The 20,200-nt window shown below is 45.2% G+C and overlaps 2 protein-coding genes across 7 annotated transcripts in view; one reads left to right on the top strand and one right to left on the bottom strand.

The window, feature by feature from the left end:
• The window catches only part of crlf1b (cytokine receptor-like factor 1b), an 18,999-nt gene extending 10,977 nt beyond the window's left edge, over nucleotides 1–8,022 (top strand). Inside the window, exons 5-9 of one of the 4 annotated variants that reach the window (XM_048614064.1) lie at nucleotides 380–537; nucleotides 1,956–2,124; nucleotides 3,290–3,468; nucleotides 4,246–4,282; nucleotides 7,356–8,022. In XM_048614064.1, the coding sequence (XP_048470021.1) occupies nucleotides 380–537; nucleotides 1,956–2,124; nucleotides 3,290–3,468; nucleotides 4,246–4,282; nucleotides 7,356–7,372 (560 nt within the window). In that variant the 3' untranslated portion in view covers nucleotides 7,373–8,022. Of the gene's footprint in view, nucleotides 1–379; nucleotides 538–1,955; nucleotides 2,125–3,289; nucleotides 3,469–4,209; nucleotides 4,301–7,355 lie in introns of all 4 variants that reach the window. The other 3 variants (XM_048614065.1, XM_048614061.1, XM_048614063.1) reach the window with 3 other exon arrangements.
• A 2,607-nt stretch (nucleotides 8,023–10,629) lies between these two features.
• rex1bd (required for excision 1-B domain containing) lies at nucleotides 10,630–20,200 on the bottom strand. Of its 3 annotated transcripts, none has more exons than XM_020524694.2 (5): nucleotides 20,068–20,200; nucleotides 17,411–17,493; nucleotides 16,437–16,641; nucleotides 15,104–15,192; nucleotides 10,630–11,123 (listed from the first exon to the last, which is right to left on the bottom strand). In XM_020524694.2, exons 1-5 carry the CDS (start codon nucleotides 20,140–20,142, stop codon nucleotides 11,042–11,044), a joined length of 534 nt encoding a protein of 177 aa, XP_020380283.1. In that variant the 5' UTR covers nucleotides 20,143–20,200; the 3' UTR covers nucleotides 10,630–11,041. The 3 variants fall into 3 exon arrangements, with proteins under 3 accessions (XP_020380283.1, XP_048470023.1, XP_048470024.1); XM_048614066.1 differs by having other exon boundaries at nucleotides 19,969–20,157; XM_048614067.1 differs by having other exon boundaries at nucleotides 16,437–16,587; nucleotides 19,969–20,157.

The following is a 20,200-nucleotide window of genomic DNA, read 5'->3' as shown; positions in this document are numbered from 1 at the left end:
ACACACACACCGAGAGACACACACACCGAGAGACACACACACCGAGAGACACACACACACACACACACAAAGACACACGCATCGAGAGACACAGACACACACACAGAGACACACACACACACACGCACATACAGAGACACACACACACAGAGACACATACAAACACACACACACACACACACACACAGACACACACAAATGCACATACAGACACACACACACAGAGACACACACACACAGAGACACACACACACAGAGTCAGTGCTGGGATATTTCGTTTCCTGTTATACACACATACACACTCAGTCAGTGCTGGGACACTCAGTCTTGCTACACATTGCACTAAAACAGCCACATGGTTGTTTATTGTTTGAAACAGTTACCACGGATGCTCCATTTGATGTTCAGGTGAACCGTGTTGGTGATCTGGAGGACCAGCTCAGTGTCCGTTGGAGCTCTCCGCCTGCATTGAGAGATTTCCTCTTTCAGGCCAAGTATCAGATCCGGTATCGTGTGGAGGACAGCACGGAATGGAAGGTAAAAGGGGCTGAGGCACTGACCAGGGGTGGGATAACTAAATGAAGGCACATAGTTTTAGATCCTCCATTAGGGAGGGGAAATTCAGCCCAGATTCCAGATCACCATCTCTGTCTAGGAACCCACCCCTTGTGCGTGCATAAGGGTGTGCCTGTGACCTTATTGATGTGCATTAATGCACATGTGTACATGTGTCTGAGTATATGCAGGGCCATGCACGTACATAAGTAATTAGCTGTGTGTACTGTACATGTACCTTATTCAAGGTCAGGTTGAACTCAACTGCGATGGCTCCTATGGTCCAACATCCTGTTGCTGATGAGTGCCCAGGCCTGTAGACAAGCACTGACTGAAGTACCAGCAGGGATTGCTCTGTAAATCCAGGAGGGAGGAAGAGGACAGTGTTGATGGAGCCCTGGCACAGCACTGCAGGTTCCACTCAATTGGCACAGGAGTGGGAGAGGAGACCTCAGTCTGTCCCAACATTCAATAAATAGCAGCTGATCTGGATCCTAGCTGTGTACCCACCCTGGGACTATATCCACTAAATGCCTCACCCATCAAAAACCCAGTTGTCTGAAATTTCCTTTAGCTTAAACAGCTTAGTGGGGGCAGAGCTCCAGATTTCTGCTCCCTTTTCTGTGAGGAAAAAAATCCCTGACAACGTCCCCCCTTCGTATTATCGATTCTTGCCTCTTGTATTTTGTTCTCCCTTGTTTCGCCTTTTAATGATGAGACCAGAATTTATTGTTCATCCTTAATTGCCCTTGAACTGAGTGGCTTGCAGATAGGAATCAATCTCATTGCTGTGGGTCTGGAGTCACATTCTTTCCTTAAAGGGCACTAATGAATTAGATGGGTTTTTGATAGTTCACATGTCCATCATTGCTAGCACTAGGTTTCAATTCCAGTTGCATTTAAATTCCTCATCAGCTATGGTGGAATTTAATACCAAAATCTCCAAAGTATTAGCCTACAACTGTATACGACTAGCCAAGTACTATCACCACAACGCCACCATCATCCCACATCTGCTCTGGATTCTTTTACTGGAGGAAATCATCTCTCTCTATTGACCCTTTCAGGTCCTTGAGTCACCTTAAACATGGCAATTAGATCACCCCTCAGTCTTCCAAACTTGATTGGTGAATAAAACCATTAGATATAAGAGCCAAAATAGCCCATTCTGCGCCACCATTCACTCATAGAACATAGAACATAGAACAGAACAGCACAGTACAGGCCCTTCCGCCCATGAGGTTGTGCCGAACTACTCTAAGATCAAACTACCCTGCATACCCTACTTTGTGGCTGATATTTTTTCCCTGCCCTCTCCCCTTAACCTTTGAACCCCCTCCTAATCAAGAAGCTCTCTGCTCACATTATTTAACCCCCTCTCTGCCACTTTGTAACTGCAGGTAGTGGATGACATTGGAAACCAGACCCTGTGCCGATTGGCAGGGTTGCGACCGGGCACTGTTTATTTTGTGCAGGTGCGTTGTAACCCCGTTGGCATTTACGGTTCAAGGAAAGCTGGGATTTGGAGTGAATGGAGCATTCCCACAGCTGCCTCCACACCCCGGAACGGTGAGGCTTTCCATTTTCTGTATATGACAGAAAATCAAAAATACGGGAACCTGAATCCACAGCACAGACATATCCCAAATTCAACAATAGGCAGGCAGACCAGAGGGGGTGACATTGCAGTTAGTGTAAAAGGGTTACAGTTGATGAACTGCTGAAGCTTGATTCAGGGATATTAAAGGGGCAGTGTGTACATTTAACTCTATGTAACTCAATGCTGCACCTATCCTGTGAGTATTTGATGAAGATAATGTAGAGAGAGCTTTACTTCAAGTTTAAAAGAGTAAAGGGAGCTTTACTCTGTATCTAATCCCGTACTGTATATGTCCCATGAAGATGGATGTCCCTATTTGATGAACACAGCATAGAAGAGCATTACTTTCAGATTAAAAGAGAAGTGGAATCTTTACTCTGTATCTAACTCCATGCTGTGCCTGTCCTGGGAGTGTTTGATGGAGACGGTGTCAAGGCAGCCTCACTTTCAGTTTAAAGGAGTAGAGAGAGCTTTACCTGTCCTGGGAGCGTTTGATGGGGACAGTGCAGTAGGAGCTTTACTCTGTACCTAACTCCATGCCGTACCTGTCCTGGGAGTGTTTGATGGAGACAGTGTGGAAGGAGCTTTTTTTCCGATTTGCAAGAATAAAGTAAGCTTTGCTGTGTTTTGAACCCCATGCCATCCTCATCAGGGGAGTGTTTAATGGGGACAGTGTCAAGGAAGCTTTATGTTCGGTTTAAAAGAGTAGAGAGAGTTTAGTCTGTTTCTAACCTATTGCTATACTTGTGGGACTGTATGATGGGGACTTGCAGAGTTAGCTTTACGTTCTGTTTGAAAGATCGGAGGAGGCTTCACTTTCCCTTTAAAAGAGTAGAGGGGGCTTTATTTTCAGCTTGGAAGGATAGAGGAAGGGTAGAAGTTTACTCTATCTAAACCTGCGCTGCCCCTGCCCAGGGAGTGTTTGATGTAGATAGTGTCTAGGGTGCTCTACTTTCAGTTTAAAAGAGTAAATGGATCTTTACTGGGTTTCTGACATGATCAGAGGCAGCATAAGCAGACAGGATAGTGAGTTTTCTGGGTCTTTAATGATGTGGTGGAAGTGTTGATTTTCAGTACTGTTATGTGGTCTTTCCACAATGTGACAAATAGCAATGCTCCCCGGTGTCTTGGCAGAGAGATCGAGTGGCACGTGTTACCAGAAGAGTGGGGAGAGCAGCTCCAATCTGCGGCGTGAGCTCAAGCAGTTTTTTGGCTGGGTTAAGAAGCACGCCTATGGGTGTACCGCTCTGAACATCAAACTGTATGACCAATGGCGTGTGTGGTTGCAGAAATCGCACAAGACACGGAACCAGGTACACACAGAACTGACAGGATCTGGCTGCAGTGTGCATTTGCATAGTGCCTTTTAATATCTTAGGGTGTTGTCACCAATGATGTACCTTTCTGGAACTGTAGCCATGGTTGGAACATAGGAAACATGTTTACCAATTTGTGCAAAGCAAGATCCCACTGATAGTAGTGTGTCAGAGATGACATAATTATATAATTTTTTCAATATTAGTTGAGGGATAAATATTGACTAGGAGAGAACTCATCTGTGGAATAGTTCTCAGCAGATCTCTCACTTCCATCCAAAACATCAGACTGGGTTTGCTTTAATAAAGACAGTAGCTCTGACAGTACAGCACTCCCTTTGCACTGCACTGGGAATGGTCAGCTTCAATTATAGGCCTCTGGGATGGGGCTCAAACCCAATGCCCATTAAGCCCATGTTGAGCAGCTACAGAGCATCACAATCTGGTGCTGAGTGCTGCTGAGGCTGGGCCCAGCAAGGGCAGGTGGGCTTTTGTTTACCTTCAAGCCTTTGGGCTCCAGTGAAGGAAGAAAACAGCAGATTATAGGTTGTTGACTTGCTCGCTGAGCTGGCTCATTTTTGTTCAGACGTTTCGTCACCATGCCTGGTGGCATCATGATGTCAACAAGTAAACAATCTCATTCATAACCTGAGCTACAAATCTCTGCTAAAACCTTAAACAGCAGATTATAAAAAGTCACTACCACTTTCACCAACACAAATCCTCTCTCGTTCTCAGCCATCATTGACTCTTCCGCCCTTTCTCTTCTCCCAGAACCAAGAAGTCGCCGTTTTTGTCGGACTGCAGGAAGGTGAGTGAGATTAAGCTGGTAAGTGAGTGATTATTATAACGGATCAGTTAACAGAGAGAGAGAAATCAGACTTAACCTTTCAGATTCAGTGACCTTTCCTCAAAACCTAATTTTTCCCACTGGCCTGTGCTCCTTCCCACTGGCCTGTGCTCCTTCCCACAGCTCATCAAATATTTCTCCAAAACCTGTTTGAAAATGACAATTGAATCTGCTTCCTCTCGGGCAGCACGTTCCAGATTTACTGGCTGAGTACAAATAATTCTCACCAACTCCCAAACCCCTGCTGTTCTTTTGCAAATTCTCTTAAATCTGTCCCCCCTCTAGTTACTGACCTTCCTCTCACTGAAAATAGTTCCTTTTTATTTATTCTACTTTAACCCTTCATGATTTTGAACACTTTCTTAAGTCTTTTTTTAAGCTTCTTCAATCCTGAAACATGAAAAATAGAAGCCAGAGGAGACTGTTCAGCCCATCAAGTCTGCTCTGCTTTTCAATATTATCCTCTATCTCAACATCACAATTCTGCTCACTCCCCCATACCCCTTGCCACCCAATTTCTTCTCATCCTACTATGTACCCCTGAGACCATGGACCCTCAGAAATGGATAAATAACACCCCTGTCTTCAGAATAGAACCCCCTACAGTGTGGAAGCAGGCCATTTAGCCCTTCAAGTCCACACTGATCCTCCAAAGAACATCACACCCAGACCCCACACCCCTACCCTATCCCCGTAACCCCGCATTTCTCTCGGCTAACCCACCTAGCCTGCACACCCCTGGACACTATGGGTAATTTAGCATGGCCAATTCACCTAACCCAACATTTTTGGAATGTGGGAGGAAACAAGAGCACCTGGAGGAAACGCACACAGACACAGGGAGAACGTGCAAACTCCACACAGACAGTTGCCCAAGGGTGGAATCAAACCCAGGTCCTTGGCACTGTGAGGCAGCAGTGCTAACCATTGAGCCACTGTACCACTCATTTTCCAGGAAGCTAAATTTCCATGAAGCTTCTTTATCTCCTCCTCACCACAGAAGCTCCCACCTAGTTTTGTGTTGTCAGCAAACTTGGAAGATTACACTTGATTCCCTCATCCAAATTGTTAACATTGTGAACAGCTGGAACCCAATGCATCCAGCATTTTCCCTACAATTGCTGTCAGGCAAATAAGTTTGTAAGTTTTTATTTCTGTCTTTTTTTAAACAGTGGAGTTACATTCGCTATGCTAAAACCTGCCAGAATCCACAGGATTTTGAAAGATGACAAACAATACATCCAGAAGTTCCATGGCCCCCTGTTTCATACCCTGGCATGTAGATTATCAGTCCAAAAGAACAAAAGAGAAGTACAGCACAGGAACAGGCCCTTCGGCCCTCTAAGCTTGTGCCAATCATCATGCCGTAACTAAACTAAAAAACAAATCTTCTGCCCTTATTCAGTCCATATCCCTCTATTCCCTCCCTATTCATGTAACCATTCAGATGCCTCATAAATGTCGCCAACATGCCTGCTTCCACCATCTCAGTGTGTTCCAGGCTCCTACCACTCTGTGCATGAAAAACTTCCCTCGCACATCTCCCTTAAACTTGCCCCCTCTCACCTTGAACCTGCACCCCCTTGGAATTGAAACTTCAACCCTGGGAAAAAGCCTCTGACTATCCACCCTATCCTTGCCTCTCATAATTTTGTAGACCTCTGTCAGGTCTCCTCTCAGCCGCTGTCTTTCCAGTGAAAACAATCCTAGTCTTTTTAACCTTTCCTCATAGTCAATGCCCTCGAGACAGGGCAACATCCTGGTGAACATTCTCTGCACTCTCTCCAAAGCTTCCACATCCTTCTGGTAATGTGGTGACCAAAACTACACACAATACTCCAAATGCAGCCTAATGAGGGTTTTATGTAGCTGCAACATGGTTTGCCAACTCTTGTACTCCATGTCCCGGGTGATGAAGGCGAGCATGCCATGTACAGCTTTAATCACCTTGGCCAGTGTTTTGCCACTTTTAGTGAACTGTGGACCTGCACGTCTACATCTGTCTGTCTGTTAGTGTTCCAAAGGGTTCTGCCATTTACAGTATAATTTACACTAAATTTGATTCTCCAAAATGCATCATCTCACATTTGTCTGGATTATACTCCATTGTTTAAATTCCTGGGATTTATTGGCTCTTAGTCCTATTAATTTGTTTACTTTTTTACAAATACTGATTTCCTTCAAATTCTCCTTCTCAAATGATTCTCACACTTCTGGGAAATTATTTGCGTCTTCTTCTGTGAAGGCAAAAAAGTAGTTGTTTAATTGCTTTGCCATTTCCTTTTTATCCATCATCAATTCTCCCATTTCAGGCTGTAAGGGGTCTGCATTTGTCTTCAGTAATGTTTTTTCACAAACACTAAAGGGTTTGTTTTTATGTTCCTTGCAAGTTTACTCTCATACTTATTTTATTCTTCTTAATCAATGTCTTTGTCTTACTTGCTGAATTTTAAACTGCGCCCAGTTCTCAGGCTTGCTGCTTTTTCTAGCAACTTTACACAACTCCTCACTGGATCTAATACTGTCTTTAACTTCTTTTGTTAACCGTGGTTTGGCCACAATCCCAGTTTCTCCAGTTTGCAAACTTAACTGCACCCCCAAAACAGTCCTGAATGCAGGTCAGTTGCAGTAAAGAAACCAGCCCAAGCAGACTTTTAATGAATACAGCATTAAAAGAAATAAAGAACGCATGTAATTGATGTCCTATTAGATTTTCTGAAATATAAACAGGGAGCGCTGGAGATACTCAGCGGGTCTGGCAGGAGAAAGTTAACTTTTCAAGTCCAATATAACTCTTCTGCTGACAGATTTTCCCTGTGTGTTGCTCACATCCCTGCTCTAGAGATTAATCACTAACTTTGGAGCCTTCAGGATTATCCTGGCAATTTAACAACCATTCAGGATGTCAATAACAGTGTTTTTGGTGTCTCTCTGTCTTTCTCTTTAACTCAGTGGTTTACTTATTGCTCTATATATATTGCTATCTTTACTCACCCACCTCTTTGTAAACCATATGTCTCTACTTCTGTTTCAGATTCTCCAGGCCGGTAACTCCAGAAATTATTCTTCAAAAGGACAGACGCCTTAGGGGGAGTGAGGATTGGTCTTTGAACCAAAATGAATGTGTGAAGCAGTCATCACAACCCTTGATCCTTATTGTTAGTCATAGAGCAGTTACAAACCCTCCCATAGGTGTATCCATTCATTCATTAAAGAAAGATACAGGAGATGATTTAGTGACATCAAGTGTTTAGACACTGACAGTTCCCCTCAGCAATCTATGATCAAATCCATCACAGGGGTTGAAGGCCATTCCTCTTTTAACTGCTGGTCAACATTTCATATTCAATAATTTTGTCTTTCAGTTGTGTTTTCAGAATCTTAGCACCCTTATCTCTTTATTTCTTGCTCCTAACATCTGTTTGTGTAGTTTGGTGTTAGTTTTTATTTTGTAAAACCCTTGTGATGTCTGTTAGAGAGTACTTAAAGGTGTTGTACAAATGTCAAGTGTTGTTAAATAGTCCAAAATCTTAGCAGGATAAAGTATTCAAAGTTCCCAGGAAGTAAATGGCATGGAGCATTGGAAAATCCACCCAGTACATGGAACAATGCCTTTAAGTATGAACGCAAAAAGCAACTGAATCAAAATATATGGGATTAATCATTTATTTACTTTATAATAAACCTGGCACAACATTTAACGTTGTCAAATGTTAAGATTTTTCTCTGAAGCAAAATTCTCTTTACAGCAATAGCATGCAGTTTGGAAGCTCGATTGTCAGATCGCACATTCACAGATAGTTCAACTGCTCCAGCAGGTTCTCAGCCATACAGAAGAGGCGCTGAGAGTTAGGAGATGCCACCCCAGGGTGCTGTGGGGTTTTAGGATCAATTTGTGCCCCTCCTGGTTTGGGGAGGGTTTGTGTTGTATAGGGCAGAATAAATTCCTGCGCTGATCATTAGGGCATCCAAGGATATGCAATAAATGCTGGCCAGCGATGCCCACATCCCAGGAATGAATAAAAAAAATGATTAAAGGATTTGATAATGTCAATAGGAGCAGGAGAGAGCCATTTGGCTCCTCAAACCTGCAACACCATTCAATAAGATGATGGTTTTTTGCTTCTTTATTCAATTGTTCACAGGATGTTAACATCACTAGCTGTGTCAGCAGTTCAGCTCCTGAAATCAGAATGATCTAGGAAGCGAGTTGCAGGATTTTGACCCCCAGCGACACTAAAGGAATGGCAATATAGTTCCAAGTCAGGATGGTGAGTGGCTTGGAGGGGAACTTACAGATTGTGGTGCTCCCACCATCTGAAGTCATGGTCCTTCTGGGTGGTAGAGTTCACAGGTTCAGGAGAAGGTGCCAGAGGAGCCTTGCCAAGTTACTGCAGTGCATCCTGTAGATGGTACTAGTTGTCAGCAAACAGTGAACATCATTGGAGGATGGGGCACCAATCATGTGGGCTGCTTTGACTTGGTAAGGTATTGAGCCTTGAGTGATGTTGGAGCTGCACCCATCCAGGCAAGTGGGGAGTGTTCCATCACACTCCTAACTAGTGCTTCCTAAATGGGGTCAGGTTTTGTGGAATCAAGTGGTGAGGTACTCACTGCAGGATTCCATCCTTCGACCCAATCTTGTAGCCTCAGTGTTTATATAGTTGGTCTAGTTCTCTTTCTGTTTAAGGGCAAGCCCTTGGATATTGATAGTGGGGAATTGGGCGTTGGTAATGCTATTGAATGTCCAGTAGAGATGGTCATTGCCTGGCACTTCTGTTGCATGAATGTTACTGACAAGTTATCAACCCTAGCTGATCTGATGTGGCATTCACACCACTTTCTTGCTGACCCCATAACACCTGCCTCTTTCATCAGTCAGAAATCTGTCAAACCACCTCCTTGAATATATTCAAAGACCAGGCCTCCACTGTCGTTGGGGTAGAGAATTTAATACATTTCTGATCCTCAGAGGAATTTCTCTTTGCCACGGTCTTAAATGGGAGACACCATATTTTTAAGCTCTGTCACTGGTTCCAGGTTCACAAGGGTAATCATGCTCTCAGCATCTACCTGTCAAGCCCCTCAGGATCTTATATATTTGAATTTGGTCTCCCTAGGATTGGCCAGAGGGAGCCGTCGGCCTGGGACTGGCCGGAGGGTGCGGTCACCCTGGGACTGGCCGAAGGGAGCCGTCGGCCTGGGACTGGCTGGAGGGAGCCATTGGCTTGGGACTGGCCGGAGGCAGCTGTCAGCCTGGGACTGGCCAGAGGGTGCGGTCACCCTGGGACTGGCCAGAGGGAGCTGTCGGCCTGGGACTGGCCGGAGGGTGCGGTCACCCTGGGACTGGCCAGAGGGAGCCGTCGGCCTGGGACTGGCCGGAGGGAGCCGTCAGCTTTGGTCTGCCTGCATGATGCAATCAGTCTGGGACTGGCCAGAGGATGCGGTCACCCTGGGACTGGCTGGAGGGCTTGGTCTTTAACAGATTGACTGGTCTCCCGTCAGGTCAGGGTCGCTGTAGTGCCACAAGGTCAGATGCCACATCACTGAGTTACTATTTCCAAGTCACGTGGCTCACTGGCTAAATACTGTCCATAATGAAAAGGACACTCACTTTTGGGACCTCAACATTACAACTTCTCCATTACCAGAGTCACTGTTCAAAGTGCTATCATGTGATTACACAAATGCTGTTTAATGCCTGGCATTACGCTGTTAAAGATCAGTTAAGTCAGGGATTCCCAAAGTGAGGTTTGGGATCCAAAGTGAAGTTATGAGCCCAGACTCAGCAATGGCTACCATACAGCTACGCTACCTCCCTCTCAACCATCTTTTCCCTGGCCTCAATTTTCACAGGACCTCACACCCCCAACTCACCTTCTCAGTTCTCAGAGGAGACACAATAACTTTCTAGCATCTAAATGGGGAAAATATTCGGAAAGCACAGTGTTTAAGGTTGTGGGTTCAAGTCTCACTCCAGAGACTTGAGCTGATAGTCCAGCACAGTCAGAGATGCCATCTTTCAAAGAAAGCATTAAACTGTGGCCTGTTTGTCCTCAAGTGAATGTGACAGATTCCACAGACACTATTTCGAACAAGAAATGGGGACTCCTCCGGTATCCTCGCTGATATTCATCCCTCAACCCATAGCATTAAATCAGATCAGTTACTCCATCTCACTGCAGTTTATGGGATCTTGCTGTGCTCAGTAGCTGCAGTGCTTGCCCACCGAACAGTTAATCATTTTGAGATTATTTAGAGAATGCAAGTTCATCCTTTCATAATGCAGAAGCAACAGCAAACAGATGTTGCAGTTTGAAATAGTTGACAAGAAGCACAGTCATTTATTTCTCTAAACAATTTACACAGTGAATGAACAGCAAATGCAAGTGACGAAACAGGTGATTCAGTAAATTCCATCACTGGTTAAGTTCTGGGCTGAGGCCTTGCTGTATTTTTGGATGCATGAATGAACCTGGTTCCTCTAGAGTAAGGGAAAATTGTTCAAAGACCTTTGTGGAAATAGGTCTCCCTCTGCTTGTTCTTTCTCTGCACCTTGGGAGCAAGGAATTACCGGGGCCAATCGTGACAATGCAAATTTCCCACCAAGTGATGAAGAGAATGTGAAAGCAGCAGAAACTCCAGCTTTAGGAGATGCAGTTTGTGGGACATGGTGATGCTGGGGTCGCTAACAGATCTTCAACAGTGGTGAGAGCAAGTCTATCCGCTGGCTTCGATCTCCTCTGAATCGTATTTGAAGTCCTGAAGAATCTCATTAATTGCCTCAATGGTTTTCCTAATCCTGGAGAAAATGATAAATGCATTGTAAAATCAGAGAGAATGGAGAGGCTTGCGATAAATAAATCCACTGACCCCTCCTCTATCCCCCGACTCTTGCTAGATACAGCCTCTGTGCACTGCACTCGGGTGCTTTGACAAAGCACACACAGGACAGGGAGCAGCAGCAAGCTATCTGACTGAGAAGTTCACTAAAGTGAAGCTCAGTCTTATTTATGCCATGTGTCCAATCACATGCATAGTTCAGCAAAGAAGGAGGCAAGTGTATGGGGGCAATCATAGACACTGTAATCAGCAGCACAAACTCTCACTGAATTCCTTCAACCTCAGAAGAAAGCATTTACAACCAACAGCCTTTCACATGGTACAGGGCTGGAATTTTATTCATTTATTTACTCATGGGACATGCGTGTCACTGGCTAGCCAGCAGTTATAGGCTGACCCACAATTCCCTTAGGACTCTAATCACTGGAGAGTTTACCTCCAATACCCGATGATTCCAGTTTTGCTAAGGCTCCTTGATGACACACTCAATCAAATGGGGCTTTGATATCAAAGGCTGTCACTCTCACCTCACCTCTGGAATTCAGCTCTTTAGTCCATGTTTGAATCAAGGCTGTAATGAGATCAGGAGCTGAGTGGCCCAGTTTGAACCCAAACTGGGCGTCACTGAGCAGGTGCTGCTTGAGAGCACTGTTGATGACACCTTCCATCATTTTACTGATGATCGAGAGGAGACTGATGGGATGTAACTGGCCAGATTGAATTTGTCTTGCTTTTTGCGTACAGTACGTACCTGGGCAATTTTCCATATTATGGAAATTTCCATTGCATACCCTCCTGCACTCTCCATTGAACCAGGGTTGATCCCCTGGCTTGATGGTAGTAGTTGAGTGGACGAGACGTCAGGTCATGAGGCTGCAGATTGTGCTGGAGTACAACACTTTTGGGAGGGAGTTATTCTGGGAGTTCTCAACATCGACTCTGAACCCCATGAAATCTTCACAAGGAAGGAAGAACATGAGCTAGGAAACCTCCTGCTGATTCCCACAGCACCTCATGGATGCTCAGTCCTGAGTTGCTAGATCTGTTCAAAGTGCGGCCCATTTTGCACGGTGATAGTGCCACACAACATGATGGAGGGCATTCTCAACGTGAAGGTGTGACGTGGTCTCCACAAGGACTGTGTGGTGCTGCTTTTACCAAAACTGTAATGGACAGATGCGTCTGCAGCCAGCAAATTGGTAAGGGCGATGTTAAGTATGTTTCTCCCTCTTGTTGGTTCCCTCACCATCTGCCCCGGACCCATCTAGCAAATATGTCCTTTAGGACCCGACTAGTTTGATCATTAGTACTGCTGCTGAGCTACTCTTGGTGATGGACATTGAAATCCCCCACCCAGAGTACATTTTGTGCCCTCCCTACTCACACTGCTTCCTCCAAATGTTGTTTAACATGAAGGAGTACCGATTGATAGCCCAAGTTCTTCCGTCCTTGTGAAGACTTCATGGCGTTCAGAGTCAATGTGGAGAACTCCCAAGGCAACTCCATCCTGAATGTATAACACTGTGTCTCCACCTCTAAGGGGTCTGTTCTGCTGGTCGGCCAGGACATGTCTAAGTATGATGGTGGTGTGGTCTGGGACATTGTCTGTAAGGTATGATTCCGTGAGTATGACTGTGTCAGGCTGTTGCTTGACTAGTCTGTGAGACAGCTGTCCCAATTTTATACAAGCTCCCAGATGTTAGTAAGGAAGACTTTGCAAGGTTATCAAGGCTGCTTGTTCCAGTGCCTAGCTCAATGCCACGGTTTCATTGCTTTGTTGAGACTTTGTAGTGATTGATAAAACTGAATGCCTTCCTAGGCCATTTCACAGGGCAACTGAGTGTCAACCACATAGCTGTGGGTCCAGAGTCACATGTAGGCCAGACCTGGTGAAGATGGCAGATTTGCTTCCCTGAAGGTCATTAATGATCGAGTTGTAGAAACTGAGGGCATTCTGGCTAACTTTGCAGATAATACAAAAATAGGTGGAGGGACAGGTAGTATTGAGGAGGCGGGAAGGCTGCAGAATGATTTAGATAGGTTAGGAGAGTGGGCACAGAAGTGGCAGATGGAGTACAACGGGGGAAAATGAGGTCATGCACTTTGGTAGGAAGGATTGAGGCCTATTTTGTAAATGAGGAGAAAATTCAGAAATCTGAAGGGCAAAGGGACTCGGGAGTCCTAGTCAGGATTCTCTTAAGGTAAACTTGCTGGTTGAGTCAGTAGTTAGGAAGGCAAATACAATGTTGGCATTTATTTTGAGAAGACTAGAATATAAAAGCAGGGATGTACTTCTGAGGCTTTATAAAGCTCTGGTCAGACCACCTTTAGAAGATTGAGAGCAATTTTGGGCCCCATATCTCAGGAAGGATGTACTGGCTCTGGAGCGGGTCCAGAGGAGGTTCACGAGAATGATCCCAGGAATGAAAAGCGTAACATATGAGGAACGTTTGAGGACTCTGGGTCTATACTTGATGGAGTTTAGAAGGATGAGGGGGGATCTAATTGAAGCTTACAGAATACTGAACTGTCTGGACAGAGTGGACATTAGGAAGGTGTTTCCATTGGTAGGAGAGACTAGGACCCGAGGTCACAGCCTTAGAGTAAAGGGAAGACCCTTTAGAATGGAGATAAGGAGAAACGTCTTCAGCCAGAGAGTGCTGAATCTATGGAATTCACTGCCACAGAAGGCTGTGCAGGCCAGGTCATTGAGTATACTTAAGACTGAGATAGATAGCTTCTTGATTGTCAAGGAGATCATGGATTACGGGGAGAAAGCAGGAGAATGGGGTTGAGAAACTTACCAGCTACGATTGAATGGTAGAACAGACTTGTTGGACCAAATGGCATAATTTCTGTTCCTATGTCTTATAGAATCAGCAGGTTCTTAATTTCAGATATTTTTTATTGAATTCAAATTCTACCATCTGTTGTGGCACAATTTGAATTCCAAACATTAGCTGAGTTTCCGGATTAATATATAGCGATAATACCACTGGGCCATCGCCTCCCCTAGTTGCTAAACTTGGCTCAAAATCAGTGTCAGTGGAAGTGACAGTTATAATTGTGAATGGCTTTTTGTCCTGGATTATTAAGAATATAGATGGGAGCCCTGATTTATCCAATGGATCCTTACTCAATATGGAGCAAGATCGAGGTGTAAGATTGGAGACTGATTTCTCCTTGTCAAAACCAGGCAATGAGAAAGAAAAGGAAGAGCATCAGAAATTATTGAGCTAAAAGTTCAGCTCTGAATAGAGAGACTATCACCAGGGGCTGCAAAACAGTAGCAGATGGCTAATAATGTTCATCAAGACACAAACTTTCCCATGGAACCACCCTTATATTCTGTCATTACTGCATGGAGACAGCACAGGAACAGGCCACTCTGCCCAACTGATCTATGCTGGTGTTTATACTCCGAATGGATCTCACCCCACTCTTCACCGCTTATCAACATTTCCTTAATCCCTTTTTCACTGATCTAGCTTAGATACATTAACAGCATTCACTTTAAAACCCACATTCCATGTAGAAGCAAGCTTCACAATCCCACCAGACTCTGGATAAAGTGGTTTCTCCTGAATTCCCTGTTAGCGGATTTATTAGTGGCTCTCTTACTTTCATAGTCCCTAGTTCAGGTCTGCCTTGCCAGGGAAACTATCCTATTGAGCCTGAGCCCCATCAGGTTGCTTCTCAGTTCATTCTTTTCCAGGCAACAGTACCAGCTGCTCAGTCTCAGTGGTTGGATATGACTGCTCTGCGGGGCATTCTGACCTGGATATCAGGCAGCAAGGCTTTCTTGGAAACAAAACGCCAGGCAGGATGGCAATTACCACCTATCCGTGGTGAGAGCATAGTGCACTGTGGGGATGGACAGCACCTTGTCAAATACAGGGGACAAAGCTGATGATATGCACAGAACAGCAATGCTCATACCTGTGCTTCAACTCTTGAACCTCCTCCTGGTAGGTCTCATTGCCTGGATGGTCCAACATATTCTGCTTGGCAAGCTGTAGCCTGGCAGTCTAGAGTATAAGAAAATAAGAGACCCTTGTCAGAAACTTACAATTCTCCTTAAGGTAGAGGGCACTTTACTCTGAATGTAACCCCATGTTGTACCCTTTTTTCTTGAGTCATTCACTGGATGGGCCAGTATTTATTGCCTACCGTTCTTGCCCCCGAGAAGGTAGGGGTGATATGCCTTGTTGAGCTGTTGCAAGTCATGTGGTGAAGGTAAACCCACAAATATATCCACTTTATCTTTTGCACTGTTGTGCTGGGCTAAATATTGAGGGCTATGTGATTTTTTTGAAAAATTGGGCAGACAGGAAAGGGTGGCGGGACTGCTTTGATACTGTACAATGGAATAAGTACAATAGCAAGAAATAATCTTGGATTGGAAGATGTGGAATCCAAATTGGTAGAGATAAGAAATAACAAGGGGAAGACGACACTGGTATAGACTGGTAACACAGAGAATGCTGGAGAAACTCAGCAGATCTGGCATCATCTATAGGGAAGGAAATAAGAGTTAACATTTCCAGTCTAGTGTGACTCTTCTTCAGAATTATACTGCAGGACAGAGAATAAATCAGAGGATAATGAGGGCATTAAAATAAAAAGCAGTACATTCAAATCATGTCTGCGTTTAATCTTCATTTATATTGGGAAAATAAAATTGCGGAGGGGCCAGAGGAAGAATTCGTAGTGTACATTTGTGACAGTTTCCTAGAAGAATATGTTGTGGATCCGACGAGGGATCAAGCTGGTTTGGGTCTGATAGTATTCTTCCTCACTGGGCTACTCAATCTTTCTTAATCTGACAGTGCCTCCATACCCAGGATCAATGTATTAAACATTCTCTGGGCTGCCCCCAATGTCAGTATATCTTTCCTTTGATACAGTACCAAAAGTGTTCATAATACTTGAGGTGTGATCTAACTAGTGCATTGTGTAGTTATTGCAAGACTTCCCTATTATTATGCTCCATTCCCTTTGAAGTGAAATGCCAACATTTCAGAACCTCCCTATCACTTGCTAAACATCACAGTTCATCTGCCTTTTGAGTGTTCACTTAAACTTGTGAGATTAGACTTGTGATTAGTTCCATCCTCCCTACAGGAATCCCTTTTCAAACAGATAGCTGGTCTGATACCTCCCCAGTCTGAGATCAGCTAAACCAGTGTTCTCTACAGTACAGTGTGTACCTGTCCCCCCCTTTTTTCTAATGGCTGTCCCCAACACCCTTGAGGTCCCTTTCCCAACTCACCAGCTCCAGTTTTTCCCGTTCCCGTTCCTGAACTCTCTCGATGTGCTCAGAGAGATCGGGGCGATCATACTCCTCATGAAACCGGTCCTTGAGCTGAATCACTTCTTTCGAGATCCGGTTAAATGCCTGGGTGATTTCGTGCACGAGCTGCCTGTATTTGATAAAGTCATAGTTGGGAGCGGAGCGGAGATACGCCTGGTGTCCTCTGGAACCGGACAGTTGTGGAAGCAGAAAATCACTGATTATTATTAAACATGCCTATACGTTTTAAACTTTTACTTTGCTCGTAGCCTTGAGGCACGCAGACCTAATTTCAGTCCTTTGCCTAAATTCAATCCATTGGAGGGAACGGACAAGCAGCCCTTAGGCTGAGGCACGTCTGGCTGTCTCCTGTCATCTGAACCATATAAGTCCGTAACAGCAGGACTATAACAGTGTATGTTCCAGGCAATTACAATAGGAGAGAGGAGAGTAACAGAGGAAAATGAGAAGCAGAATGGAGACAGCAAGTGCATCAATGAGGCAGATGGAGAGAGTGAGGGAAGAGCGCTGGAGTTTTGGGCGCTTCAGGATGTTCCTGGGAGTGCAGGGGCCATTGATAACAAGTGCAGTGAACACCAGAAATCACGGACTGAAAAAATCCCAAAGGGATCCAAGGTCCAATGAACAGATCACAAACCCACAGCGCTGCAGGATCAGAGAAGATTCGAAGTTCAGTTGGAATATTAGAAACAAAAACTGAAATTGTTAGAAAAGCTCAGCAGGTCTGGCAGCATCTGTATACAGGAGTCAGTAAAATTAGGATAGTTCCTAAAACATCATAATGGGTTGCCATTCAGACAAGACAACCACATCATAGATAAACAGGTTCCTGTTGTTAAATGTACACAGAAAGAAACAGAAAAGTTGCAGACCTGTATTGTTCTAGAATAAATAACCACCTCAGATTCTGTGTAAATTGGGCTCATACTTACAGATCAAAAAGCCGATAAGCTTCAACACGCTCCTCCTGCAGTGCATACAGGGTCCGCACCAGTGTATTCAGTCCACTTGCACCCTGCAGCCAACAAACAAACAATTAATGTAAAATAATAATGCTGTAGATACTGCAGATCTGAACAAAGAATTGGAAGTGCTTAAGAAACACTGCAGGTTTGGCAGCATTCGTGTAGAGAAAGACAAAATTAATATTTTGAATAAAATAAGACTTCTTCAGAATTGAAGGAAGAGAGAAATGTGAAGAGTTTTGCGCTGTTGAAAATGGGGAGAGGGAAAGAATACCATGGGAAAGTCTAGTGCAGGGCAGAGTGACGCTTTGCTGCTAGGCCTTGGCTGAAGTTCTGTGGCGATCGACAACATTTCAAATAACCTGCTTGTCGGAGCTGTTAACATCAAGGATAACAAAGTGAATGAGGTCAAAAACTACTGAAGTGACCCGTATAGGCCTGGGCCAGAACCTGCTCGTGCTTACAAGAAACAAGACATCAACTGGGAAGTAGTTAATGTTGAGAACAATGGCAAGGGCTCCAGCAGAGAACATACTGCTTTTGGGCCTAGGAGGCCCACCCATCACTGTCAAGATCTTTGCTTGGATTCAGCAAGTTTGGCAGAAACATGATGCACTGAAGGGCCTGTTCTATGCTGTACTGTTCTACATTCTACGAGTTGGCCATTCCGTCCATCAAGCCTGCTCCACCATTCAGTGAGATCATATCTGATAATCAACCTCAACGTCACTCTCCTGCATTTTCCATATGTCCTTTGACGTTATTAGTCTCCAGAAATCTATTGATTGATCTTGAACCTGCTCAATGACAGCGCTCAGGAGTGGAGAATTCCAAAGATTTACCACTGCTCTCGGGAGACTTTTTAAAAATATATTCAATCATAGGACGTCGGCATCACTGGTTGGGCCAGCACTTATTGCTTTTGGTAGGCAGTGATGAGCTGCCTTTATGAAGCACTGCAATCCATGTGCTGTAGGTACAGCCTCAAATCAGTTGGGAGGAAGTTCCTGGATTTTGAACCAGCCACACTGAAGGAATGGCAATATATCAGGAAGTGCTGAGTGACTTGGAGGGGAACTCGCAGGGGCTGGTATTCCTATGTATCCGCTGCCCTTGACACTCTGGATGGAAATATTTGTGGATGTGCAATGTGATGTCCGAGTAGCTCAGTCAATTTTTGCAGTGCATCTTATAGATAGTAATAGTACACACTGCTGCTACTGAGTGTCGGTGGTGGATGGAGTGAATGCTTGTAGATGTGATGCCAATCAAGCAGGCTGCTTTGTCCTGGATGTTGTCAATCTTCGAGTGTTGTTGGGGATGCACCCATCCAGGCAAGTGTGGAGTATTCCATCACATTCCTGACTTGAGTGTTGTAGGTGGTGGACAGATTTTGGACAGTAGCATGACAAGTTCTGGAGCACAAATCTTCAGGACTATTGCCAGAATGTCATCAGGACATAGAGCCCGTGCAGTATTCAATGCCTCCAACCATTTTTTGATATCAAATGGACACAAATTGGCTGAAGTCTGACATCTAAGATGCTGGTGACTTCTGGAGGGAGCCTCCTCATATCAGTTATAAATGGCCTGCTCCTTATCCTGAGATGATGTCCTTTAATCCTAGGGTCACTAACCAGAGGAAACATCCCATTATACATCCACTCTCAAAGCCTGTGTCAACTTCAACGAGATCATATCTCGCTTCTAAACTCTAGAAGACACAATTTCACCTGACTGGACAATTCAACCATCCCAGGGATCAATCTGACCAAACTCTGCTGGAGGTCCTTTAGGACAAATATGTCCCTCCTTCGACAAGTGTTCACAATGAGGGGGTGAAATGTGAAGGTGGAGGGAGATTTGGTGTTAACAGGGTAAGAGAAAAATGTGTAAAAATTGATTTGGGTGTATAGGCTTTGGAGGGAATGGAGGGTGACGGTGTTGGACACAGCGGGGGTTGGACACTGGGGAGGCTGATGGACTCGGAGGGAACAGAGACTGGAGAGTGTATGACCACAGGATGAGGATTTGGATGTGGGACTATACGAATACAAAGGGGTTATGGATATGATGGGGGTACAGACACAGGGTGGGGGTCTGGATGTGGGGAGGGGGGTGTATGTTTACAGGGAGGTTATGGATATGAAGCGGGTGTTGATACGGGGTGGTGTGGATATGGGGAACCCCCTGTTTAGTGACTGCAGCTGTAAAAAGAGTGCGCATGCTCAGGCTGAGCCATGAGGATTCCCATGGCGGAATAGCAACAGCCCCCCACCAATCAAATTGGGGACACAGGATGGGAGCAATGGGAGGCTCCCTCGGGTTGAGGGGGGGAAGCAATTGGAGGCCTCGGGCGACACTTCCTCGGCCCGAAACGGCAGTTTTCCTGCTCTTCTGATGCTGCTCGGCCTGCTGTGTTCATCCAGCTCTACACTTTGTTATCTCACTTCCTCGGCCTTGGCGGGTTTGAGGCCGGGGACAGAGCGAGAGAGAGAGACTGGGCGTCCAGGCAGTGGCCTTACTTCGGGCCTCCATCCCTCTCGCTGACCTCCGAAGGCGCCGGCACTGAGTACAGAGTCAGACGCCGACGAGGCTCCGTTGAAGGATAAGGCCGCACTCACCATCCTCCCTCCGGAGGGCGACCGGCTCAGGGACCTGCTGCTCTCAATTGCCTGGTCCTCCTTCGACAGCATCATCTCAGGTCAGGCTGTGTTACTGCAGACCCGGCTGGTCCTCTGGCGACAGCATCATTTC

The sequence above is a fragment of the Rhincodon typus genome, chromosome 29, assembly GCF_021869965.1.
Source record: "Rhincodon typus isolate 14 chromosome 29, sRhiTyp1.1, whole genome shotgun sequence".
Lineage (NCBI taxonomy): Eukaryota > Metazoa > Chordata > Chondrichthyes > Orectolobiformes > Rhincodontidae > Rhincodon > Rhincodon typus.
This window is presented reverse-complemented; position numbering and strand designations above follow the sequence as displayed.